Genomic DNA, 27,598 nt, shown 5'->3' with positions numbered 1-27,598 from the left:
GACAGCCCTGGTGCTTGCTTAGGTGCTGGTAGGAATGGTGTGTCCCGATGGTGTGTCCCTGCTGTTCCGTCGCTTGGACCTTCTGAGTTCGAGGTGCTGAAGGCCGCAAGGAGTTTGCCCGTGAGGCAGTAGGTGTGCCTGCTGCAGGGCCGGGCAGGGTGCTGGGTGGCCGGGCAGGGTGCTGGGTGGCAGGACAGCCTCTGCGTTAGCAGCTTCTGCTTCGCGGGGGCGGTCGGGCAGCATGTGGAAGAGCATGCCTGTGAATGAATAAGGAGCACAACTCCTGTGCACAGCTGTGGGTACAGTGGTGGTCAGACCCCGTCAGCGTTGTGGCTGATGTTGCCCCCTTTCTGGATAGAATTTAAACTGTTGTTTCTGCCTGTCAAAGAGTTTGAGATGTCCCTCCGTGAGGGAGAGCGTACTGTGCTGAGCAGGAGGATAGATTTCTGGAGGGCTCATACCCAGATCGGATGGTAAGGAGGAGCTTTTGGGAGGAGTTTTCCCCCCAGTTTGCTTCTGCCCGTTGGGAATGGTCCAGATCTGGCCACTGGTGCACAGACACAAGCATTCAGCAACTCCCCTTGCATTTTACAGCTGCTTTGGGGCTTTTTTTTCTCAGTTGTAGGAGCCTGGATATAGTTTTAACAGCTAGGTTGCTGGTGCTTATCTCAGTTTTAAGACCTCATTTAAATCTTACTACAGCCATCTCAGGCCCAACCATATTAAGATAATTTAAATTAAGATAATTTAAAACATTTATTAAAGAAACACATTGGATCTGTGATGGCTTGTGTTTTATTGTGAATTCATTAGAGGTTGTGTTCCCAACTAGTAGGGTAGAATTTGCAGGTTGTTACAAGTCTTGTTTCAAAAAAATCCATGAGCACTGTATTGAGTGGAGATCACATTTTCACAACTAATGCAAAGTATGTAGGGAGTGGTGGCGTGGAGAAATTGAGTGCAGTTATTGATATCAACCAGGTGGATCATTTTTGCAAGGATTGCAGAGAGTTCTGCCACTTCTTTTGTTAGCACTGCTGATCCAAGTGTAGTAAAAAATCTTCATACAGTGCCTTTAAATGCTGGAGTAAGCATCTTGATTTAGTCCCTCACAAATATGTCACAACATTGGGAAGGCTTTTGAAAGAGGGCTTCTGCAAGATCTTTGCTCTCTAATAAACTTAAGGCAGAGAAGAAGGGTTTAGAATGTTGTTTTCTTCGGTGGTTTGTACGGTTGCCAGCTGAAATCAGTACTTACCTGTGTCATAAAGCGAGACAGTGCATTTAGCCTCACTTTTCTTTTCCCCCCCCCTTTCCCAGTGGGTGGTGAACAAATAAGTTCAATAGGACGAGGCCTCTGTGTGCTGCTGGGCATTTCTTTGGAAGATACGCAAAGAGAGCTGGAGCACATGTAAGTCGCACATTTCCTTTTACCTTGTATTTGTGTGTTTCTGACACTGATACCTGTCCAGTAACTAAACAAATGTGGTGCTCCTGTTGGGAAACTCAGGCTTGCCTGTTAGTTCCTCTTCAGATTTTACCTTGAAACCTTGTTAAGTTAGAGTTTTCCTTTTATGAGAATCAACATGTTGGGTTTTTCTGATCTCCCTTTTTAAAATGTCTGTTCTTTTTACTATATGGATTTACCCAGATGGAGTCCATCCTTCAAGGGTGGGATGTATCAGAAACCTCAAGCTCTTATTTGCATATGAGAAGTTTTGCTCTTTCAAAAGGCTGGATAGTCTCATTGGTTACTTTTCTGTAAAAGTGAGTCAGTTTTGGCAGCCTGGAAGAGACTGGCGCTGGCCATCTGCTCCGTGCCCGCAAAACATTGTGATTCAGCTGGCAAAAACATGCAAGAGAGAGTTCTCCCAGGGGCGGCTTCTGTCTTCTTCAGATGGTACATTGTTCTATGGCTGTCCTCAGTTCTTAAGAAGGCAAAGAAAAAACAGGTAATAGAGCTAACTGATGTCAAGAAGAGGAAAGGCTCAAGCATTGAAGAGAGAAGAATGTGAGCGAGCGTGAAAACAACCCTTAGCAAATGTGGAAGAGAAAGCAGAGAGGGGGGATGTGAACTAAAGGTCACTGAAGATCTGACATAAACATGTGAAAGGTGTAGAGAATTGCAGCAAAGCTGAAAGTGTTTCTGTTGTGACATGCTCTGCTGGCTTGCCTTACTTTCTGCTGCCTCGGTGTGTAACATTTGTTCTATTCTTGTTTCTGGTTCCTGCCTGGGTGAATGTGAAAGATGCGTCTGAATATTGCAAGTGGGTGATCTGTAGTGACGGTGCTCTCAACACCAGGTTGTTTGGATGACTGACAGGAAAGGCAGGAAGCCAGCACCTGAAAAAAAGGAATGAAAGAAATCAGCTTAACCAGGCTCTTCAAGTCCTATTAAAGGAAACTTTATAATCCTGTAAATGAAACAACAATCATCTTTATCATGAAAACGCAGCAGTGACAATGATTTAAGCTCGTGCACTGGGGCCTTCCAAGGCTTTTAATCATCCACTTTGTTCAGGAGTTAATTCCATTTGTTGTTAACACACACAAATTGGCAAGGATTGTTTTTGTGACTGTGCCTTAGTGACGGCAAAGCCCTGAAGCTAGACCATAAGGAGGTCTCAGCTTTATTTTATGCTAACTGCCTCACCTCTGGTGCAGCGTAAAATGTCTGGCTGATGACTGCCGTTGAAATGCTTTGCACTTGATAACGCTCCCTTGTTTATAGATGCTGCAGATGTGGAGAAGCTGAAAGAAACCAAAGATGGGAGTGGCATGCATGCAGTCTTGTTATCAATCCAAGTCCAACGATAGATTGTATTGCAAGTCTGCCAGCTGCTTTTCAGATCCATTTGTGAAAGTCCCCTTGTTCTCTGAGTATTCAAGCGAGTCAGTTCTGTCCCCTGCCTCCAAAAATGTGCCCTAGTACAAATCCATACAAGTCCCAGTGGTCAGTTTGCTGCCACCTGCAGTTTCGCACTGTTCCCTGCTTTCCTCCTCATACCCTGATAAGAAAGTGCTGTCCTTGTCTGCCTTGTAGAGCCTGGTTTGGGAAGAGTGCTAGGAGGTGACAAAGCTGGAGGAGTTCATGTGAGTCGTGTTTGGAAACAACCATAGTTTAGGATGATCTCGTCTCATATTGAGTGTGATTTCCCAGTGTGGTGGGAGGATTAAAATTCCAAAAGCTATTCACATGTTAAATGATGTTGTGACAGATAAAAGCAGATAGTAAAGAGTAAGCTCACTTACTTCCTGTGCCATCTTTATATCACCCTGTAACTTGCAGTTATTCTGTCCTGATCTCATGCTCTATAAAATAATGTTAATTATTGTTCCGACAATGTTATGTATGTGTCTAAGGGCATTCTTGGTTATGGCTCTGCCTAATGTGATGAGATTCCCATGGTTTAGGAAGGAAGGGACAAAGGGATATCATCTTCGGTGGAAGCATAATGAATATGCATCTGTCTTCCCTTTTGTCTCATCCTGGGTGGTAGGCTTTAACTTGTACCTGTCATCCTGCACGGGACAATTTAGGAATTATCTTTTTCTCCTCCTAGGGTTCGAAAGATCTTGAACTTGCGAGTATTTGAAGATGAAAGTGGGAAGCACTGGTCCAAAAGCGTGATGGATAAACAGTATGAAGTGTTGTGTGTGAGCCAATTTACTCTCCAGTGCATCCTGAAAGGAAACAAGCCTGACTACCACATGGCAATGCCCACAGAGCAGGCAGAGTGTTTTTATAACAACTTCCTAGAGCAGCTAAGAAAAGCCTACAAACCAGAGCTTATTAAAGGTAAGGGCAAAAGGCTGGTAAGGTCCTTGATGTGATCAGTTGACGCTGTTTGTATGTGCTTTTCCCTGATTGTTATTTTCTTTATTCTGCGATTTTCTGTCTGTGTTGCAAAGGGGCTGTGTTTACGTGGCAGTAGGTGAGGGGAGCAGCCTGTTAGGATGATCACTCCAGTTTTCCTCTAGGCAATCCTCTGGAATAGTATGACACATAGTTGTTCTTGTGTTGTTACTGGCCGTACAACGTGAGCAATGACTGACAGTGTAACCCAGAGAGCCTGCAGCCATGAGAGTGGGCTCTGGGGTCAGGCTCCCGCAAAGGCTGGACGTTTTGTGCTGTGTAGTTAGATTAACCCAGGAGGAGTATTTTTTCCGGGACATATGTGATTAGTCAGGCCTGAAGGCATCGCCAGTGCGGGATGGACAGTGTAGTTCCAGCTGTCATTTTAGTTTCACATTCTGTTAAGTAGTAGTGATGACAATGGGAGGTGTAATGTGCTACCCGAGAACAGCATTTGATTTAGACTATCTTTTCTCAACTCTGCTATGGATGCAACAGTTTTCTCTTAGTTAGAAGATGCCTGGCTTCCCTGTGTGTTTGTGCTCTACCCACCCTTAATACCTTCTGTTTGCTTTCTGGCCATTTTCATATTCAGACTTGAATTTCTGATACACTTCCCCAGAAGACAAGTGTCTAGAAAATACTTTTTTTTTTTAAATGGGGACTACTAGTAGACAACGGTCAGCCTTACTTTCCTTATGAGGAAAAAAAAGAGGAGAGAAAGACAGAAAGCTGATAGCCGGGGAAAGATTTAGAGGCTAATCTCCATCTTGACTGTAGATGAAGGTAATTATCCCAGGTGCTTTCCAAAGAGGCACAGTGAAATGCACATATAAAATACCCATCTTGCGTCAGCTTTCTAGTAGCTTGGTATTTTCTTGCAATCAGCATTTGTTGATGATAAGGAATGCATTTCTGATACTCCTTCCCTGCATCCCTTTCAGTCCATAACATAGAAAACTTCTGTTCTAATGAATTCAGAGTATGTGCTTTTCGAATCTTTGTCTTCGTTGAGTTATCACTAAGTTAGGACCCATTCCAGTGCCTCTGAAACTGGTAAGAGAACTTTCCGGGAAGTCACCGGGAGAAAGATTTGCGCTGGTAAGATATGATTGAGTTGGACCCTTATGTCCTGGTAAACTAAAAGCAAGTATGGACTTTCTTCTTTCACTTAAATGAGGTGTGGAAAAAATGATGTATCTCTGTATACCTGCATCTTTATCCTTGGACTTTGGAAAATGCTCTGGTTCTGAAATACTTTCAATCAGTTTATATTTTGACAGCAGCTTCTTGAACTTCTCTTTTAAGTGAATAGCAGTTACACACTTGAAATGAATAGTCACTGTTGTTAAGTGCCCATATTTTGGCATGTGTTTGCCAGTGCTTCTTGCAAAAAAGCCTTTCACTTCTCCATTTTTTTTTTCATGCTGAAAACTAAGAAGCCCACAAGTGACTGCCTGTGCTATTGTGTCAGGTAACACATGCATTTGAAACTACTGGCAGCCCTGAAACCACCTGTTGACTTGTAATTTTGCTTTTTTTTAGTCTGTTAGACTCTTATGATTGAAGTTTATGTCGTGCCATTGCTTTGTCAGTGTTTTTTTGTAGAGGAATGAAGGCAGGGGGTTGATTAGCATTGATAATGTGCAGCTCTGGCCTTGCCTCGAAGGCAGTGGGTTGATTGACATGGACGATGTGCAGCTGTAGTGGTTAAACAGCTGAAAGGATTGTGGGAGAGGTGGCTGTACAGAGGAGGAGCAGTGTGGTTTGGCCTCTGGAGGAAGGAGAAACAGCATGGACAGTAGGATCTGACCGATGGTAAGCCCTTGTTGCAGCCTGGTAGCTTGCTTGTGCTGCAACATTTTTTTGTTTGCTTGCTTTTTTATCTTTATTTTTGTGTGAAGTTTATCTTTATTTGTGTACGAAGTTTCTGAAGCTTGGTGGTTTCATCCATAGTAGATTTAAGTCCTGTGGTTGCCTCAGCAGAGTTTACGGTTTCCCTGAGCTGAGGTGTATTAGAGTGCAGAGCCTTTGTAGACTGGCAGGCTGTATGTGAGCTGGAGCGTAAGTATAACTTTGTGAAATTGTAATATCTGGGCTGTGATTTAGCGTGGTATGCAAACATACAGGTTTCTGCCCAGAAAAAGTCCTGAGGAAATCGGAGCCTGACTTGCTGGGGACTGTCCTGCTTGCTCACCTGTTACAAAGGGGGATGGGAGGGCCCTGGGATGGAGCTGCTGGATTATAAAAATAAGTTTTGTGTGTCAGCATGAGGCTCTGCCTTCTGTATTCAAAATCCTTAGTCATGTATTTCCTCTACAGGTATGCACACATACAGTTGTAGTTATTGGGAAGTCAGTTTGATACTCTGGTTTGCTGCAGGTGCCCTTTCCTTTGGTCTTACAAATTGCTTAATGCATTTGAGTAACTTAATGATTTCAAGTGGAATTGGTATAGCTGTCAAAGACAAATCAGTAAATGTCTTGCCATATTGGCTAAAAGCCTTGTGATTTCTAGTATATGTATTTTTTCAGTAGAGTAATTTGTCTGTTGGAACTACTGAGCTACTGCATGTGCCACTCACTGTTGTAGGTGCTGGGCAGGCAGCTCCTCGGTCTGGTATCTGGTCTGGCTGGAGCTTGCCCTAGGAGCTCAGGATGGTCAGTGTTCCCCAAAGAGAAGTGCAAACCATTCTTTCACACCCAGAGCAGAGGGACGTTTGACAAACAAAATTTTGGAGAAGGCTCAGAGCCGTGGCTTCTAGCTTAACACTAGTGTCTTAAGACTGCAAGTGGGCACCCAAGTCTAGGAAAGCCAAGGCAGCATCAGAAGTCCTTGCTTGTCTTGCTTCAGTGCTTTCTTGTCGTGAAATTAAGTCTTGAACACCCCTCTCCCATCGGAGGAGCAGAGCTGGAATGTGGGTCTGAGTGCTCTGTTATGCAAGCTGGGACCCAAGAACTAGGGCTACCAAGGGTTCTCCTTGTGCATCACGGCCTTTGCTCTCTGTCTTGAATGTGGATTTAGTCTTCTGAGGCAGTAAGGATTAGCGTGGCAAAGAGTGTGAAGTACTTCACTCCCCTGATAGCAATATCTGAGTAAATAAGAGAGGACTGTTCCACAAGGAGGAATTTAATTCTCATTAAGGTTTGGTGCAAGTTGAAAGCAAGATTCTTCTCTCTTGATTAATTCCCTTTGTGAGTGTTGTCACTTTGCAATAATGTCACTTATCTAGCACAAGAGTACCCGCATGGGGTTAATTAGGAATAACTTTTCAAGTAGACAAGCTTAGAAGTAACTTCTGAATAAAACCAGTGTGAAGTTTTTAGGTCATGAGGCTTGAGATATGTCCAAAACATATTCTGAAAGTAAATCATATGTCATTTTCAAGTCTTTACATCTCAGGTGTGGCTTCTCTTGCCTCACCTCAGATAAAGATCTTTGCCTTTGAGGAAGGCATGCATGCCAGATTCTAAGGGAAAAAGAATTCAAAGAGATGAGTGGTCCAGCAGAATAAACTTGTCACTTTAATTATACTTGTAGGATTCTAGTTTATTGCAGAGAATGTTCCAACGAGGTTACCTGATCAGTCTTAAAGTGTGGAAAGGTACTTAATACATTGAAAAGCATTGTGGTATAAAACACAGGGAAAGAAATAATATTTAAGGATAAGTTGCTGGTGTCTCCCATGGGCAGTACAGGGTCATGTGGTAAATTTACCCCAAGCCGCTGAGGTAACAAGCAGTGTCCAAGGAGGGTGGTTTCTTGCTCCTCCTTTTCTTCTGACTGAGAAATGAGTCAATGCGGACAGAATCTTGAGACAGAGAGATGGAAGAGGTGATGGCCCCAGTTCCTTTGCAGTGCTGTGCAGAAGCGGGATTTGTCTGTATCAGAGGTTCAGAAGTCGCATTCAAGGGTGGAACAATCAGCTCCTCCGCAGCCCGGCTGCCTGAGCGCCGCAGAGGTGATGCGTTCCACTGGCGTGCTCTTAGGTGAATGCGGAATGCAGTGGCTCCACAGACGTCAGTCTGCTTTAGGGGAGTCGGGCTTGCCTCTCAACTTACTACTTCAGGAAACTGTAACACAAATGAAAAATGCCACCTTTGAAAGGTTGTATTAATAGCCGTATACTGACACTGGTAGACACTGGGACAAGGGGAAGAAGGCAGGAGCATGTTTTTGAGGCATGCAGCCAACACTGGGGGAGATTCTGCTGAAGAAGCATCTCTTCCTAAGGAGGGGTTAGGCAGTGATTTAAGAAGAGATTGTGAAAGGAGGTTTTAGGTTTCCTTTCTTCCTTCAGGCAAGACCAGCCCTTGAAGCTGCAGAGAAAAAAGCTGTGTTATGAGGCCACTGCTTGAAAAGAGCTGTGGGGACCAACGGGCCACTGGAATCCTTTGGTTTTGTTGTATAAGGTTGCTGCCAGCACAAAAATCCAGAAGCATCCCATGAGGAAAGCACATACTGTGCAGGGACCATGGTCCCTGAAACTCCAGGGCACGTCAATTTGTGGTAAGGGAGGGTGGCAGATGCTTTTGACAACAGCATAACCTTTGCAGTATTTTTGAAAGCTTGAAGATAAGCGTGTGTGGCAGTCCACAAGATGTTGTGGATTAAGACCAATAAAGGGATTCTGGAATGTGTGAAGAAATTGTCCCTCAGCTGACTTTTAAAATCTTTAGAGAGGCTAATGAGGTTGCTGAGCCTGGAAGCCACACTGCCTTTCGTGCTGTGGTGGTTGCAAGGTGCTGAGACCTTCCCATCTTTGAGAGGAAGATCTGGAAGAGAGAGGCTATAGAGAAGGGCAGCACTAACAGATGTTTCTCTTTTAAATGCTGTTTCCATTAGCTCTGAATCTTAAACTTTCTAAACTGTGATTCACCTTGACCTGGAGTGACCTGGGGTCAAAGAGTGGAAGCGTAAGTATGAGGAGAATGGGAGGGAGCTGTTACGGAAAGCTGTTCCTGGACAGTAGTTCTGATGCCAAAACAAGATAGAAAGTGCTGGTGACATGGGAGTGCTTTGAGTGTTCTGGTGGAGGGTGGGGGCTTTATTTGACCGCTTTATCAGCCTTTGAAAAAAGGAGCCTGTGACGTTTACTTTTTTTTTTCCCCCTAGTTCCATACACGTATGAGAAATGCAAAAGGCAGTCCTTTTCTGTGAGTTAAGTACAGCTAACCACAAGCAAGCATTCTTCAAGCTCTTATTTCTCAGCTGAGGGTCATTTATAGGCATCTCTGAAAATGTGTGTCTGCATGATTCACCAGTGAAACTGTAAGCTACAGGTTTAGGGAAGAACTACCTGGGTTTTCTCTGCAGGTTCTCATTTATCATGGGTGGCAAAGGGTTTGAAAACCGTGCGGGAAATTTATAATCGCTGTTTTTTTGATTGCTCTGACATCTCTTCTCAGTGGGACTCTTTACATGTTCCAGGCTTTTGCAAATTTATAAAATGAGAACAGCTCTTTTTTTTATTTTTTTTACTTGTTTTGTAATACTTTTGTCTCCTAAATTTTCTTTTATTTTCTGTAATTATGTAGTACCTCTCTTTTTTTTTTTTCTTTTGCACCGTTAGCTAGCATTCAGAACACACTGATCCTTTCCTGAAATATGGACAGCTTCATGGTATCTCTGCTTACCTGATTTACTCAATCGAGTCAGCTGCACCTTGTTAAAACAGTAACTGTTGATGTGCCAGTAACTTCTGATGTGCCATACTTTGATGTCACCACAGCCTCAGTTGTCCTCTCCCTCCAGAGGGTACTGACCCTACAGCAGAGCTGTCAAATGGAATGACACTTTTACTCCTGTTGTAGCAGTTCTTCTTAGGTTATGTGATGCAAAACCAGTTGGCACACACACAAAGGAGCACAGGGGCAGGCAGGGGAACCCAAATTCTGGACTCAGAGGGTTGCAAACCCTGTCCAGGCCCCTCCCAGGGGTCTCCTGGGGGATCCTCAGTCCCGTGGTCCCGGCGTGATGCCCACCCTGGGGTGTCAGCAGGAATGGCTCTCTGGGGCACCTTTCAGGCTGGGGGGGGTCACTGTCTAGAGGTACAGGACACGTGCAGGAGGAGAGCATTTTAGGGTGGCTTAAGACTTACAAGACGTTTAAGTGAGGAAGCAAAGGCAGGGAAGGGGGTAGATCTAGGTAATTCCAGGAGGAACAAGAGTGGGAAAATTAAGGGATATGGGTATAAAAAGGCCCAGCCCCGTAGAAGCAGTGGCTGGTCAGTACACTTGTGGCCGTGCCCTTCACCTGATCAGCACAGTCTGCCTCGTTTTCTTATTAAAGTCCATTACAGACTGTTTTGAGGGACCCACTGTTTTGTGTGCATGCGTGTGAGTGGGGGGCTGAGCGCAGCGCTGCAGCGGGGCCGTGGGTCGGAGGTGTGCGTCTGCCAGTGAGGGTGGGTGAGCAAACACAAGCAGGATGGGCTGGCGAGGGGCTGCGTGGCCACAGCTGAGCCTGGGTGGGCATCTTTGACGGGGAGACCACAGGAGGAATTGGCTCCTGGAGGGACTAGAGGAGTCCTGGCCAGTTGCTGGAGAGATTTGGGGGTGTCTGTGGATGAGACCTGTGTGCGTACACGTGTGTGTCTTAAGGGTAAGATGAAGGGGGAGGCAGCAAACTGCCAGAGAGCTGGGTGGGGGATCTGTGCCAGCAGCTGGAGCAGGGCTGGGGGCCTCAGGGACTTGTACCCCACGTGCCAGCACCTAGGGAGGCCAAGATCTGTGGGCAGACTGAGTTTCTAAGCCCGGCTGCTGGAGGGGTCTGCATTGTATATACATACATATTTCCCACTAAAGGACCTTCAACCTGATCAGCCAGCGAGGGGCTCAAGGTGAGGCTGTCGGTGCTGTTTGTGCTCATTTGAGTGCTTGTGTGTCTGTGTTGATACCTGTGCAGCCGGCTGTATGTGTGTGTGACACACGTGTGTGCCTGTGTCTGCCTACTGGGAGTACATGCTGAACCTCGCTACTGTTTGCACCTGGGGGTGTGCAGTGGTGGCAGCCATGTCTTTGTCATGCTTCTAGATTCAACACCCATAACGTTTCCCAGCCCACATGAAACACTGAAGGTCGATTTGATCAAAGGAGCCTGTGTAGAGGCAGTGAGCTGGGACACGGGGACACTGGCACGTTTTCTCTTCTGCCACCTCACGTGTGGGGCAGAAAATGTCTGAGGAGTGCAGCTGGTGAAACTGTGCAGCTTTTTATTCAGTAAATCCCGTTCCTTTTCATAGAATTACTTCCCTGAATCGTGTTCTTGCCCCCTCCCATTGGCATTTGTGTTGCTCTAACTCTTCAGTGATGGGTCCAGGAAGCTTTTCCTTGGCTGCTGGGCCACTGGCAGCAGAGTGTTGTGCAGTGCTGTAGCTTTTGGCTTTGCTGGAGCTTGTATCTCTAGCTCCTGGGGTGGCTTGTGGCATACAGCCTTTGAGAACGCAGTTGGGCACTAAATCTGTTGTGATATGGCCCAGACGTGTTGGACAGGCCTGAATATGCTTTTTCTTACTTTTTCTTTTAAGCAATATCAGGCTTCTGTCTGACTTACAGGATGAGATGGGGAAAGACTGAAAACTCTTGGAGAGCTCTTTGTCCCAGTAACACCTTTGTGAAAAATCAGGACAGTGTGGTGTGACCTCTGGTCACTCGGGGACATCATACGTTGCCATGGAAAGCTGCTGTGTAGCTATACAGAGTCTCATGTAAATATTCCCAGTGGGTGGTTGCTCCACTGAAGCTTGAGCCTACTTCTTTCAGCATGTTCTTGCTGGTTGGAAGTGGTTCTGGTTGCGTTGCCTTCCCAACGAGACTCTTCCAGTCTCTGGATAACTGCTGGCTGCTTGCTGCAGTACACCTTTTTCTGTTCCGTGCATTTGTATTGATGTAGTAGTGTCTGGTCTTGTTGCTGTCCCTACAGGAAGGTCTAGAAAGGCTGCTCAGGTGTGCAGGACAAGGAGAAGAGAGAAGGTGGTAGTGAGCAGTCACGTAGGTGCAGCCAGCGGTGGGGTGAGTTTGAAGGGTAGAAAGCTGGACTAGAAAAAATGGAGCAAGGAAGTCTGCAGAAAGTAAAGTGAGATGTGAGGAGAAGACAGCATGCAAAGGGGTGGCTGCTGTAGACTAGACAGGATAAAAGTGTCATGGGTCTGTTGTGATGGAAGCTTCTCAAATGCTTACCAAAAATGTGGTCTGTGCCTCAGCTGGTGTGCTAATAAATGCCACTGATGACAAATGACATAGACATTTCTGATTTCAGGAGTGTATTCCTGTGAAGTAGGCAGGATCGAGGGAGTGTAGACAGTCTTTTTTTTCTGCCCTTTTTGCCAGACTGTCAAAGAATGGTCTAGGTTGCAAACAGGGATGTAGAAATTGCCGTGGCAGATTGGGACTGAGCTGTACACCAGTGTCCCCAGCTCTAGAGTATCCAATGTCAAATGATTCTGAGCAGGCTTCGGGTCTTTTTATCTTTTGCTATATATAAGATTTCTTCAAAATGGCAACTGGTTAGCTGGACTGGATCCCTAGCCTTAGCTGTTACATCCTTTAAAGTTTAGTCTCCTGCCTGTGAGAACTATCCCGCTTACCCAGAACTGTGAGCACCTTGGTTATCTGTAGCCTTGGTTTGTTTTGTGGATGTTTCTGTACTTGGCCAAGTGTTTATCGTCTCTGAATGTCAGACCACGTAGCTGCGTGCACGTACATTGTTTTTTTCTTAGTAGCTTTCTGCAGTTTGTTCGTTGGCTGTCGTTTTATCTGTTTGTTTTTTTTTTTTTCTTTTTTAGTAGCACATTTGGTAAAGATTTTGGTATGTGTTATCTTTCCAAGAGCCCTCAGCACTTCTTGTCTCTTCCCTTTTCAGATGGCAAGTTTGGTGCCTACATGCAGGTACACATCCAGAATGACGGTCCTGTAACAATAGAATTGGAGTCCCCAGCTGCCACTGTTGACCCTAAACAGGTAAGTGACCGAGAAGGGCTGTCCGGAAAGGGTTGATGTATAGGCTGTGCTTTCTCGGTGGATTTGTAGCATTCCCGTTAGGAAGCAGAATAGCTTTCCTTAGGTATGACGACCTTGTGCTTCCTGTGCGGCCTTGGGAATGTTAAATAACTGTGGTGTTTTCTTCAGTTCCCTGACCTGTTGGTAGCTGCTTGCTGTCCTGGTAAAGGTCATGTGTGTGTAATGCAGACCAGCTTTTTACAGTTTATTCTTGCTCATCATTAAAGCTGCTGTTTAGTTATGACTCATTAACTATGTTTTTAATGTGTCTGGACACCCCCTTTTTTCTGGTGAAGTTTCTTGACATTTAGGAGGTTTTGTGTGTGGGTGGCTGGATGGAACTGGAGAGCTGCCTTTGTCAGAAATGAGAATACAAATTTAAGTCCTGAATTTAAGTCTGGAGTGGAGAGGAGAGCTAGTTCTGCTGAGGCACAGCATGAGCTATGCTGAAAATCAAATGTAGCGATGAGGTTTTCTCATCCTCTGAACACAAGTGACCAACTTTTCCAGGCTGAAGGAGAAGGGAGAGGGATTGTTACTACCAGCTGTGCTTCAGCAAGGCCAAGCTACCCTATTTATATAACCACTTAACCTTGTTAAAATGATTGCAGTTTGTAAGAAGGGCATGAGGGAAGAACCAAGAGACTGCAAACCTGTTAATGTAACCTCGGTACCTGGAAAAAGTACAGAGGAGATTATACTGGGTGCTATTGAAAAGCATTTAAAGGACAACGCAGTCATCAGGCAGTCAGGGTGGGTTCACAAAGGGAAAGTCCTTTCTAATTTGATGCCCTTCTACAATAAGGTCATGTGCCTAGTGGATGAAAGGAAGGTGGTGGATTTAGTTTTTGTGGATTTTAGTAAGGCTTTTGATACTGTCCCTCACAGCATCCTTCTTGACAAGTCCTCCAGCTGTGAGATGAGCAGGTGCATGGTGCACTGGGTGAAGAACTGGCTGAATGGCAGTGCTCAAAGGGTTGTGGTGAATGGGGCTACATCTGGCTGGAGGCTGGTCACAGCAGTGTTCCTCAGGGCTTAATTCTGGGGCCAGTTCTGTTCAGTATTTTTATCAGTGATCTGGATGCAGGAGTTAAGTGTACTGTTATTAAGTTTGCTGGTGATATCAAACTGGGAGGTGCTGTTGACTCCTTGAAGGACAAGTGGCCTTGCAGGGGGGTGTAGATAGATTGGAGTGTTGGACAATCATCAGTGGCATGAAATTTAACTAGACCAAATGCCAGATTCTGCACCTGGGACAGAGCAGTGCTGGACACAAGTATAGACTGGGAGAGGAGTAGCTGGAGAGCAGCCCTGTGGAAAGGGATCTGCGGGTGCTGGTTGACAGCAGGATCGATACGAGCCAGCAGTGTGCCCTGGCAGCCGAGAAGGCAAACTGCATCCTGGGGTGCATCACATACGGTGTAACCAGCTGGTCGGAAGAGGTGACTTCCCGCTTTAGTTAGTGTGGTGCAGCCTCACCTCAAGTACTGAGTGCAATTCTTGCCCGCAACTTAAGGAGGATGTTAAGGTACTTGAATGTGTCCAGAGAACAAAGCCAGTGAAAGGGCTGGAAGGAATGTCCTCTGAGGAGCGGTTAAGAAGTCTGGCTTTGTTGCAGAGGAGGCGGCTGAGGAGCACCCTCGTTACCCTCTACAGCTTCCTGAGGAGGGGAGGTGGAGAGGGAGGTGCTGAGCTCTTCTGCTGGGATCCAGCGAGAGGGCACATGGCGATGGTTCAAAGCTGCGTCAGGAGAGATGCAGGCTTGGCATAAGGAAACATTTCTGTACTGAGCAGGGGGGTCAGGCTTCCAGGAGGGGTGGTCAGCGCCCCAAGCCTGTCAGTATTTAAGAGGCATTTGGACAATACCCTTGATAACGCGCTGTAACTCTTGGTGAGCCCTGAAGTGGTCAGGCAGTTGGATTAGATGATTGTTGTAGGTCCCTTCCAACTGGAACTGCACTATTCTATTCTTTTCAGTATTCCTAGCTGCGGTTTGTCCCATGTGCAGTGGTGCTACCAAATTACGTGACCAGTTGACCAGCAAGATAGAGTGACTTTGCTGGTAGGGTCTGTCCTTGAGTTGCCGTCTGACCATCACTCTTCTGGATTAAATATCAGTCATTTGGGTTTTTCAGCCACCCGTGTATACCTGCTTTTTTAATGCCTGATTGTCAGTTCTGTGATAACTGTGGTGCAACTGGTGGCTGTAATTGGTGGGAGTTATGCGTCTCCTGGGAGTTCTGTGTATCTCAAAATAACCATACTAAAGGTGTACTGGAGCCTACTGGGAAAGGAGCTTGGGAAAGCCTAAAGAAGCAGCTCTTGTTGCCTTAAATAGTTAAAGTATCTTGGTTTGGAGTTGTTCTCGTTTTACCTCCAAATTCTGTTCTGTATCCTTTTTGTGATGTTTTAGCCCCTGAAAGAACTACACCTGGTCCTGGTCTGTCTTTCTGTACCCTCACAGCTTTAGCACAAAGGTTTCTCAGCCCAAACCATGCATAATTAGCAGCAGCAGCTCTGTCTTTCAAGTGAGAGCTGTTTGCAGATGTGAGCACTGACATCCCGGCTTGGAGGAATTGAGCTGCTGCCTGATCAGCCTGCAGAATAGTCTGCTGGGTGGCAGAGGGACAAGGGCTCTGATGTCCCCTTTGAGCTGTTCACCAGCCCTCAGGAGGGTTATGGCCCGCTGTTTTCAGGTGCCGTGTTTATGGTATAGACTTGTTAAGCCTGAGGTTTAGCTGTGGTACTTGTGGCCATACTGACCCTCTGCTTTTGCCACTCCAGCTCTTTGTGGAATAGGAGAGGAGATGTTCCCTCCGTGCCACCAAGCAGTGTTTGCTGCACAGATTCTCCGTGCTCTCACATGGCTGTCTCGGGTGCGGGTGGCCAGATCCTTTGTGTAGCAGCGTTTGTTGTAGCCCACAGTTGAGGGCGTTACTGGCAAGGTGGAGGGCAGCTCTGTGGCTTGTTGCCTGTGACAATGTCTTGGGCAAAACTGGTGATCAGTCTTTTTTGTTCAAGCAGGCAGTGGGAGCAAGGGGTTGGTGATTCACTGAAGGATGGCATGGGCCAGATTCTGACTGGAATTGAGAGCACTGAGAGAGCTTTTACCTGTGCTGTCCTGTATGTAGGTGTAAAATAACCCGAGAGGAATCACCGGGGCATGCAGGATTCTGCAAGGTTCTGTCTCTTTCCTGGGGAATGTTGGCTTGTTTAAGGATTTTGTCCTTACAGTTCGAGGCTGCCTACTTTTCCCATCTGACTGTGCCTTCCTAGGGGCCACAACATGGGCTGAAGACTGGGAAGGATGCTGGTTTTTAAACTTTCTCTGGCATGAGATCTTTGTTTAATGTGAATGTCTCATTCTGCTTTAGTCTGGCCTGCTAATTGCCTTCCTTTCCTCCTTAAACCATCGGCAAAGATGAGGCTTCTCATGCAGGATGTGCTTAGAGCACTGTCATTTATCCTAAGGTAAGGTTACACCAAGAATCTTCTCACTGGGTTGGTGCCTGGACCCTAGGAAAAGGACAGAGTCCTTGCATGGGCTATCTGAGTGGGCACCAGACAGTCTGTGTATAAGAATAAGAGTAATGTTAGGTTTACTTGCCTCCCTGCTGCGATGTGTTGTTCACACACATTTCCTGAGCCACCCAGAGTTCCAGCTCATTGCAAGTCCTGTTGTGGCAGATTCTTGTTTGTCACAGAAATGGATGAGCTCTTAGAGTGACACAGACACTGATAAAGCAATCCAGCCATTGCGCTTTGGATGCACAAAGAATTTAATCTATGCCATATTTCAAAGAACCCCATTTACTTGAAAACTAGCACTTTTTAAACTGTTACTGGATAGCTTTTCTAGCTCACATTGAGACCTTAACACACACAGTCAGAGGCACTGGCTGTTTCTGACGCTGTTAAGCATCCTTTCCTGATACTGTTTGACATGTGTGCTGTCATCTCTGACCCATCATACAAGACGTGGTGGGGAAGAACCAATTTAAATTTGTCATTCTCTTTCCTCTTCCCTGCCCGTTGCATTTTTTTTTCTTGCTGTCATACAGTCTGTCGATTTGCTCGTAGCTTGGAAACTAAGGTTGTGTTTCTGCTTCAGCAAGAAGAGATATGTAAAACATCCTGCAGTGTTTAGTGTGTTGTTATCAGAAAGAGATTAGACAAATAATTGCTGATGAATAGTTGTTCTGTATCGTTGGATGTGACAGTGAAGTATCTCTTTTTTTTTTTTTTTTTTTAAAGTGGTTGTCTGTGGTTGTAATTGGTAATCTGATCTTTATAATTCCTTAGCAATGTAGTGAGTAAAAATACATTAATCCAAATGTATTTTTATATCCCTTCTGCTGGAAAGGTATAAATGAATCAATTACAGAATTAATTAAAAAATTTAAAAACTGTCTTCCTCATACAACAGATACGTGTGTGTGTGTATATATAAAAACCATGTATGGGTGTATATATGTATATCTTAAGAGAATATTGCAGCTGTTTGTGAAACCCTATTAAACAGGGGAAGCTCCTACAGTTCAGTTTGTTGTGAACTGTTCGGTTCCATTGTGGTCTGATTAAGTAATAAGCAAGTGATTTGAAAGTATGAAGTAAATCAGAAGATTCTTTCACCAGCAATATTTAGTGATTGCTGGGCCTTTTCTGAAGATGAGATGTTTTTTTGAATTTTAGGCATGTGAGTGGAATAATAGAAACATTAAAAATAGTTGGCATTTTGGCATTTAATTGAGCTCTTGAAGCACCTTTTTGGTAAATCTGATGTACAAGAAATTTTGCTTGAAAGGCAAAATAAAGCCACAGATTTAGAAACCTGGTAAGAAATGTGAAAAAAAAAAAAAAAAAAGAGGCATAAAATGGGAGAAGATCAATATACGCATGCAGTGATTCTGATCTGAGTTCAATAATATTATAGTATTGATATTAACTATGCTTCCTAAATAGTCTTTGAGAGTGGGGGTTGATCAGGGGATTTCTCTTCGCTCTTGGCTATGATGCAAAAAACAAAAGGATTTTTCCTAATGTTCTAGTACAAAACACAAGCATTGTAGTTTCCAGCCTTAACTGGTGAGGTGATTTTGGGCATTTCCTTTGAACTTACATGCATCTCTTTGGAAGTACAGAGGCCATTGATAAGAGTGTAGCAAATTTCTGTGCTGTTTTGATGAAGTTTGTTGTAATCATCGCGGAGATTAGGTTAGCTATGCCCAGAATGCTTTGTATGTCTGCCTGGGGAAGACTAGGGAGAGGTACTTTGTATTTTTTTATAGGAATTTGTAGCTGGAAGAAGCAGCCAGATGGAAATGGAGCAGGAAGAGGTTTTAGAGTGTGCCTGAGGAGGTGACATGGTGACAACTCAAAAAGAGTCCACTGAACTTTGAAAACATTATGAATAATTGTGGAATTCAGATTGGAAACACTCTGCATTTTTATGTCTTCTGCTAGGGCAGGGGCATAGCTGTTTCACTGTTTAATTCACATGTTCTAATCAGGTGCTGGACTGATCTCTGTGGACCAGTTTGTTCCATTACCGTTCAGAAGGAAATAAACTACATTGTATTTTAAACCGTATTTTGGAACTGGATATTGTAGTGGAAGGAATAAGAGGAGTGAAAGCGTTGAAGTAGCTCTTTGTTACTGACCCTGCCTGTAGCAGTACAGTAAAGCAGCATGTGCGCGCTTGGTTGAGACGAGGAATAAATAGTAATGTGGTGCCCCTTGGAAATGTCAGTTTTAAATGACAGAGACATCTCATAACATTTAAGTAACATACATTTTTAAGTGGCAGGAGGATCTTCATAGAAAACCCATTAAATGAATTCCACCTAAATATTCTATTATTTATGCCTTAAAGTATTTCTCATAAGTGTAGCCAAAAGTGATTTCTCTGCTGAGTGCAGAGAACCCTGCAATCTAGTATTTTAACTTTTCTATCATTTTTCAGTTAGAACATTATAATATAATGTAGCTGAAGGCATTTTCAGTTCCTCAAGTACAGTGTTGCTTCAGCTTGCATTTTCATTTTAGGGAGGGATGGGCACTATCTTGGAATTAGGTGATCAGTAGCACAGTCTTGACATGGCTGGTGATAAATACTTTATTTTAATCTATGGTAAATGACAGTACGGTGAAGGGCCCCCATCTGCAGAGTGGTTTTTTTCCCCATTGTCTTTGAATTTTTTTTTTTTGTCACCCGGTTTTTCTTCCTTCCCATGCAAATGTATGCACTGCTGTGAGAAATAAACTGCGCTCCTCGACACCATTACCTGACATTTTTTCTAGGTGCTGTGTTGCCAGCTTTGATGTTTCTCTCCTTCCAGTTGCACTGGTTTTGTGCTTTGAAGAAACAAATCCATAACCTGTGAGTTTCTTTTCTTATACTGAAAGTTTTGGGGAGGAAAATAAACCAAAGGGGGCTCAGCTGGTTATCTGCATCACTGGTGATGAAGAGTCCTTGGGGAAGATGAGGAGGGAAGCCATGCAGCTGATACTGCTCAGCTAGGGAATTCTTCCAAGACCCTGGGCGGCCAGTTAGGCAAGGCTAACTGGTGGAAGGCTGGTAGCACTTCTCTTGCCTCAGGCTTTGGGCCCATGTAGTGTAACTTCATTGTGTGCTGCTGACATATCTTCTAGGACAGAATAAAGTATGTAATTCCCTGCATGAGCTGCCTGTTGGCCAAAAAGGATTGTGCCCTCTTCTCAAAGAGAAAAAAGCTCCTGATAACACTGCGATCGTAACTCTAAGGTATGGATATGTGGAAAGGAAAAGGAAAAAGTCAGATGATCTGCCATCTCCTTAACGGGTTGTGAAGACTATGCTTCTGTCACGACCTTGCCATTGATTTATTTTTGCAGTAAACCTCTGATAATCATTTTAGCTCAGTGCTGTCATTAGCTTAGCTGCTGTATTTGTGACACCCTATGGCAATTCGAAGGATTGGTCCCTTCCTGAAATGTAACCTGGCCTTAAAGGTGCTGTGATTTTTTTCTTTTTTTCTCTTAGATTTGAAGTCGTAGTAGCTTGCCAAACCCACTAGTGAAATTTAAAAGATACATCTGCAGACCTTGTCATTATTTGAGGTTCCAGAAACATGAACACTGCTGCTGATTTTGCAGCAGACTGCAAACAAAATAATTCTTTTGCTGGTGTCATTTGCTTCTTGCTGGTGTTATTCATGGCTATTCTAAAAGGAAAAGCTGTCTCTAGAGGAGCAAACAACCTCTGTGTACACATTGATCACAGGGAAGGAGGAAAACACTCGCTATGTTTCTGTTATTCAAGAAGGAAGAACTTCAAGGAAGGCTGACACTAAGGCATTTCTGGATGTGGGAAATTAACTCCAGCAAAACAAATGACCTGCAGAATTATAAACGTTTTCAAGTGAAGGGCTTGGTGTGCCAGTTGGTTTGCATATTTTTGCTACAGCAAATTGATTGCAAAAGTGTTGTGTTGTAGTATCACAGCTGATGTGACAGCAGACATTTCTGCTTTGGTGAAAGCTTTTCACAGTGCAGCCTAGCTTGCCACTGTAGTTATTCAGATTTTAGAATTTCACGTCTGTGGTACACTATGAAATTGCACCAGGCTAGAATTTGTCAGAGAAGTTGTCAAACCAAATGTAAATGTTGACCTTTTTCAAAACTCTGACTGTGTTGGTCAGTCTGTTGGGGATGAAGCAGTGTCCATGTCGTTGGAGATTATTAATTTATCGGTAGTGTCTCAGCAATGTAAAATATCTGCATTACAGTAGGAGAAAAGAATTGTTACCTTCTGTGGAGTGAGGACTCTTGCCTGTTTGTGCGTGGTCACAAGGGAGATGGCCTTAAACACTTGAGATGTTTCAAGACTTTTCTGGCTTATTTCATGCTTCAGGAATTCAGCAGTCGGGTCAGACCTGGTATTGATCCTCAAAGTGCTGGTTTTGACGGCTGGCAAGGGACCATAAAGGATGACTTCTGAATAGCCGATCAGTCTGTGGGCTTTGGTCTTAGCCAAAGTTGTAACACAAAGTGATTCCAGGGTGCTGTGGTTTGAGATAAAAGGGTTGGCATGTACAGGTTTGTTATTTTCCATGTGAGTTTTCAGCCTCAGTTACTCCTGTTGTGTCTATAGTTAATAGTGTCTTAATGATTTGGTGGGCACTGATTCGAGTCCCGTGCACAGATTTTTGCCTAGGCGCAGCATGTCGTAGCTTAACACGTAGGATGCCTGGTCTTGTGTTAATTAATGTGATTATTTCGGTGCTTGCGCAGCTGTAACAGCTCCATGCTGCTTACCAGCCCAGCGTTACATCTTAGGCGTACACTGCGCGTCTGCTGTGAGACACTGCTGCTTCTGCTGTAAGGTGCCCGCACTGTGAATCCTTAGGAGCCATCCAAGGTGTCTCAGAAAAGCAGGAATTTTGGTTTATGGATATGAAGCTGTCAGGCATCTTCCACACAGGTGCACCATCTCCACAGCTAGCCAGCAAACGCCTTAAGGCAGCAGTCACAAACAGCTCATGGCATTTGTGCAGGTGAGACAGTGACTATGGAACACACTCTGTGCTTGTATGGAAAGCATTAGAGGTATGTTTCATTGAACCAGACTTGGGTGTCTGAAGTTCTAATCACTGTAATACCATAAAGTTAACTGTTGTTACTTTTTCAACTCACTGGCAGGTCTTTTGTGGTGGAGCGTATACCTGTAACGCGTCCATTTGTATTACTCAACACCTTAGAAGCACAGAAATGGAAAAATTCAGAGATGTGTAATTCTTTTGTTGCCTGAGTGATAACCATGAGCTGTATATTCTGAGTACAAAGAAATATATTTTAATCTTTGTATCTGACCTTTGGTTTATAGGCTGATCATGGTGTATGAACAGATTGGAGAGCGTGTATGTCTGTGTTTATGTCCACAGGTACACACACAGACTTATCTGTTTCAGTATTGTTTGAGTTTTAGGTGGATGAAACAGTTCATAAATGAACATTACCTTTTATTTGTTATATGAACAGGATTTACTTTCTTTTTAAATTATGAGATATGGATTAACACAGTTTATGAAATTACCTACTCACCTCATCTAAATGAACTTGTGCCATTTTTGAGCTGGGTGAATGCTGCTGTCAGATCGTGCCAACCAGGGAGTTGGTCTAAATATTCCAAGGTTATTCCTGCTCCTGTTTTTTCTCCATCTGTTAGAGGTGTCAGCCTCTGAGGAAGAGATGTAGTTGAGTAGTCATGAGTAGAGCTTTGGGTCTGCTACAGAGCTAGGTGTGATGATGGATTTGCATTTACCTCTGTGTATCTGCTGTTTTGTTTGCCCTCTGTACTGTGTTGTTCGCAAACTAATTAGTTGCAGAATTAGGTTACTTATGAGGTCCTTTGTGATAAGTATATATGTTATAACTTTGGAGACCATCAGTTGCATGCTGTTTATTCTAGGATATGAATGCTACTCCTATTTCATAGAGAATATGGCCCCTTGTACATCAGACTATATGTACATTTATAGATATATTTATAAAACTGTGTACATAAATATATATACTTCAGAAGTCTTAGTGAGAATGCTGTTTGCCCCCAAGACCCATGTTGGAGAAGGGCCAGTGTAGGCATGTTTGAAATGGTGATGTGACGTGCTATTATGTATTGAGCCATTTCTGCCTCTATATGTAAATTACGTATGAACAAATATACATTATGGATGTGGATTCTGTACTGCATAACACAAGGTTCACAGCAGGACTACACTACTGTTTTTCATGTTTTGAAAACCCAGAGTTAGCTTTATTTGGTTAGCTTACAGCCTTCTCAAAGGCAAAGGTAACTCCATTTAAACCGTTGGTGTTATGTGTCTTGGGCTTTTTCTTCTTTCAAGTAGTAAGAAACACTAGTGAGAGAAGAGAGGGTATCGTGTCGCTCAGTAATCACATTATTTACAGAAACAATGAAGTTTCATGGTATTAAAAGTTACAGAATTATGGGGTAACGGAGACTTTTTTTTGGCATCGTTATTGTCGAAAAGGGTCGCTGCTAGGAGCTGCAGTGCTGCGGCAAAGCGAGGGGTATGGGCTGGAACATGTGACTTCAGCTTGGTGTTGCGGGTGCTTGGCTGGGGGTTACTTTGCAGTTACTGACTGCTGGGTTGAGGGCTGGTGAGGAATGATGAGTACGTGCTACCTGCTCACATGGTTATTGAGGTGTGTACAAATCTGTATCTTGAAACTTTGAACTGCAGGTCTCTGCAGCCCGCAGCTAATGCGGTGTGCCTTCCCTCTTTGGTACAGTTTTGGACCGTGAAGATCATTGAAGCCCCAGTTCTGCTTTCGGTGGCTGGATGATCCCAATGCCATTTGCAAAAATAAAACCCAACTAGATATAGACCATGGGAGTACCATTAACGAAGGCTGAGTACCTTTAATACTGAGGGCTTACAAACTTTTGTTTCCCTTCCTGCAGATGCACTCACTTTCTTGATCACCTTTAACATTCTGTGTGTACAGACTTGTTGGCAGAAGAGGAGTGTGCATGATAGCAGATACATGAGTTAAAATACTGCCTGTATCATTCCCAACATGTTTGTTGCATCTGTGTGTGTGTGGCTTGAGGACTGGATCACGCTAGACATGTCATCCTCTGTCATTTCACACATTTCACTTTTTTTTTTTTTTTTAAATAGCCAGCTAGGAATGTTCTGTGTTGGGCTAGAAGTCCGTGTGTGCAGGTGTTCAAAGAGGGTGGGTGTATGTGGGATAAGGTACAAGGGGATGCTGTGCATCCTCCCAAGGCTCTGCAGTCTGCACTCCCAGCTTTTCTTGACGTGGAGCTCAGGTTTACATCTTTGTATACATCTTCCGTGAGCCTATCTAATTCATAATCAACACACGTAATCTAGCTTATTTTATTCTATGAAGATTTCACCTCAGAAGAGATCTTCTGGCCATGAAATTATGATTTATGACTAGTAGGCTTTATCTCCTGGAAATTGTGGAAGCAGTAGAGAAAATCAGTAGATTATCCAAATGGATAAACCGCACAGTGTAGTGATTTAAGTAGCTATCAATATGTAATGTCCCCAAAACTAACTGCAACCTGCTTCTCTGAAAAATGGGAAAGAGATGTAGAAGTGACAGCTGTGTGCAACTCCATCTGACTCCTGGTAGCATTGAAAGCATTTCTGCTGAGAGGTGGCAAGGCAGTGTTAGCTGAGGGGTTTTTCCAAGCTGACTTGAAATGATTATTCTGTCTCCTCAGTGGTGCTAAGGCTTATATATATATATATATATATATATATATATATATATTTCTCTGGATAAAGAATGAAATAAATTTATTGTTGTGTGCTGTATGGCTGAACTGGGGATACACCTGTTGTCAGCACCTTCGAAACTACAAAACTGTCACTTAAGACCCAAAACAGGAGTTTGGTGGAATCCAGCTCCCCCTTTTGGTCCTTGTGTTTTATTCTTTTCCACATTTGCAGGTCACACTGGGTGGAGAAGGAACCCTGGAAAGCTGAGGGTAGTCCTTTGAACAAGTGTGCTTTTATACTTGGGGTGATTGTATTTACATATGATGATAATTCACTGTCTTCTCCAAATTTCTGAAAATCTAAGCCTTGGGCTTTCTTTTTTCTTTTCTGTTTTCTTGATATGTGTATTGACGTTGTGAATCTGAGTTGCAATTTTTGTACAAATACTCACATTTGTTTTTTAAGAAATAGTGTTCTAAAATAACTTCATTCCATGAAGTGTTCTCTCGCTCTTGAAGTATTTCTTACTTTGTGAATAGCTGACAAAACTGGAAAAACAGCAACAAAGAAAAGAGAAGACCAGAACCAAGGTGCCCTCTGAGTCAAGTAGAGAAAGAAATGCCCCCCGTAACAAGGATGACCCCAGCGCAAGCAGTGGAGCCGAAGGAGATGTGTCTTCGGAAAGAGAGCCGTAGCTCATCCAAAGCAGGCTTCAGGTTTGGCTTCTCCACTCCTCTGTACAGCTGTGTGTCCCCCTGCTTGGCAGCCTCTAACCCCGGTGCTTTGCTGGAGCAGCACATGCAGAGGGTTGCATTAGAAGTGCCGAAAGGTGAAATTCTGATAATGTTGGTGGTGGGTGACGTCTGCTCCTGTCTGCAGGCGGCACATCAGAACGCAGAAGTGGGTGAAAACCTCATCCCAGCGGTGTGCTTGGCTGGCGGGGTGCGTCTGTCAGCCTGGCCCAGCCACCGATGTTTGCAGGCTAACTCAGGAAATCTAAAAATTTGGTCTGGTAGCACAGCACAGCAGTGACTTAACTCGGAGTCCTGCTTTGCGTTCTTCAGAGCAGAGCTACGTGGTTGTCTTTCCCTCTCTGTTGTTACCTAGCAGGCAGGTCACTCGGAGCAGCCCCCACCATCTGTGATACCCAATAACACACAGGCCCCAGCGGTGGAAGTGGAAAACATTTCGGAACTTGGGGACTTCCTGTCGTGGTTCCTGCCCCCTCCCTCCTCCGTTGGTTCTGCCCCAGGATGGCTTGATAACATTTTATGTACCTTCACCACCTGATGAGAACGTTAGGCCAGGCACTGAGAGCCAGACTTGCTGCTTGAATTCCGTATGAGAACTGGGATTTTCTCTCCCTTCAGGCATTTGACTTGCAGGATATGCCTGGACGCGGGTGAATGGCATTAGACTGAACATAGACCTTAATCCTTTGTCATATCTACGTATGTAGATATGTATTTATCATACTCTTCCCATCAGTTTTAAGTCTTCAGAACAGAGCTTTCATTGCCCACCCTGCCCCAAAAAGCTACATTGCTGATTTTGAACTTTCAAACATGTCAGGCTCTCAGGAAAGTATTATTTCCCTCATCTGCACACCGAAGCCCTGAGCTGGCTATGTAGTTCAATTATTAACAGCTTTGCAAAGTTAAGGTCTAACCTTTATTTTCCCATCCCTAAAATTCAGTCTGGCTTGTGATTTATACAATTCAATATCATGCATTGCTCAGAAAATTAGGTGTTCTCTTTTTTTTTTTTTTTAATAAGTTGATGGATTTCCCTGGTGGTCAGACACTGGGGGATGATTTCTGTTTTATAGAAGTTTGCATTATATAAACGAATTTGTATAAGGCATCAAATAGATTTCTGGAAATGTGCTGGGTTTTTTTTTAATTGACCTGGAAAAGGTATCAAAGAAACTTTCAAGTTCAGAGGCTTTTTTCCCCTGGCCTCATGAAGAGCAGCTTCAAGACTGTGGTTCCGCTCATTAACTGAGTTGCAGTCAAAAGTGGATTGTCATATCATACAGCAGCTGGAATCACATGAGTTCTGCTCTCTTTGGCATTATGTTTGGTGCATCATCCTGATCTTAATTCTGGAGATGAGCAGGTGCATTGGGAAGAGCATGCTCTTAGAAAATAAAGTGAGGATGTACTGTGTCTCAGCAACTGTTGGCTTTGCTGCTATGCTGTGGGGATACAAGGTTCCCCCTGCTGTTTCTGGGCTGTGTGTTGAAATAAGAACATTTTAGGGGGCAGGAGTTTGCAGGCCTTCTAGAGTGCTTTGGTCAATGTGACCTTTCTAATAGCATTTGAAATTCTAGGGAACATTTCTAAAATGTGATATACTGATAACCTAGCATTGATTTTCATGCTGTGAAAATAAGTAAAGATACTTTTCTCTATGGGATTTGAAGGAATTCTGTATTTCTGCTCTACCTGTAGTAATTTCCTATTTGTTACCCTTCCACAGTTTCTCATGCAAAAGCTACACTGGATTCTTGAAGAGAGACCCAACATTCACCTCCGCACCACTCTTCAACAGCTTTGGAAAAGAATGGAAAATGGGAAAATGGAACTAAGACATTAGAAACCTTATATCATTCTGTATTGAAACAACCAAAGCAATGTTATCAGATTCAGTTGTTAATGTGTAGTACCAGTAGTAAAAAGGACTTGTAACATTTTTGTGTATGTGTTTTCACATGACTGCTGAATAAAGGGTGACTGTAGGCAGGTTGTAGCAGAACATCCACTCTCAGTACATGGACTCCATTTCAAAAATAAATCAGGGTTTTTCCTTAAACTTACACTTGAATTCTGAAAATTGTCCAGGCAGGCTTGTATATTGATTCTCACTCTGTGGTGTCATGTGCTACCTGTTTCCATGGCAGCGTGTAGATCTGTGTATATTTTGGTATATTGTTCAGCTGCTACGTAACACCGAGTTAGGCAGTCCATCTTTCTGCATGGGTTAAGTTATTAAAAGGAAAGATCAGCCGCTAGTCATTTATCGTGTGGAACACATCTGTCTTGTAAACTTTTTTAAAAACAGAAAAGACTTTATTAAACAAATGATGCTAGCTGAGTGCCTGTTGGTGTTTGTGTATTGCATTCCCTGAGGTACAGCCACGTGTGTAACAATGTGGGTGACACGGAGCAAAAGCTACATGCCAAGGAACGCCTACTAATGTTAACTCACCCACCTCTCGTTTGGAAGTCAGGTTGCTGGCCTGGAATCTTTGCTCTTTTCAACACATTAAAGTCCTGTCGTTACTTTATGGTGGCCATCAAAATGCCACAGCAGCTGCCCCACACAGTGTGTCTCGTGCCTGCTGACGTTCTGTCAGGTTTGTCAGAGGCAGAACAGCCTTTGGAAGGTGCTGGCAAACAATAAGAGCTGAGAAGCAGCTGCAGAACTGCTGTCCTGTGGGTGCTGAAGCCAAGGAAGTTTTGGGGGAAATGGCAGACTGCAGA

The 27,598-nt window shown here is 44.0% G+C and overlaps 1 protein-coding gene across 2 annotated transcripts in view; it reads left to right on the top strand.

The window, feature by feature from the left end:
• The window catches only part of DTD1 (D-aminoacyl-tRNA deacylase 1), a 29,139-nt gene extending 1,930 nt beyond the window's left edge, over nt 1-27,209 (top strand). The window contains exons 2-6 of one of the 2 annotated variants that reach the window (XM_037405598.1): nt 1,321-1,411; nt 3,564-3,799; nt 12,719-12,816; nt 24,653-24,829; nt 26,595-27,209. In XM_037405598.1, the coding sequence (XP_037261495.1) occupies nt 1,321-1,411; nt 3,564-3,799; nt 12,719-12,816; nt 24,653-24,808 (581 nt within the window). In that variant the 3' untranslated portion in view covers nt 24,809-24,829; nt 26,595-27,209. The other variant, XM_037405599.1, reaches the window with a different exon arrangement.
• Nucleotides 27,210-27,598: the final 389 nt, after the last annotated feature.

Source organism: Falco rusticolus, chromosome 12 (genome assembly GCF_015220075.1).
Source record: "Falco rusticolus isolate bFalRus1 chromosome 12, bFalRus1.pri, whole genome shotgun sequence".
Classification (NCBI taxonomy): Eukaryota; Metazoa; Chordata; class Aves; order Falconiformes; family Falconidae; genus Falco; species Falco rusticolus.
This window is presented reverse-complemented; position numbering and strand designations above follow the sequence as displayed.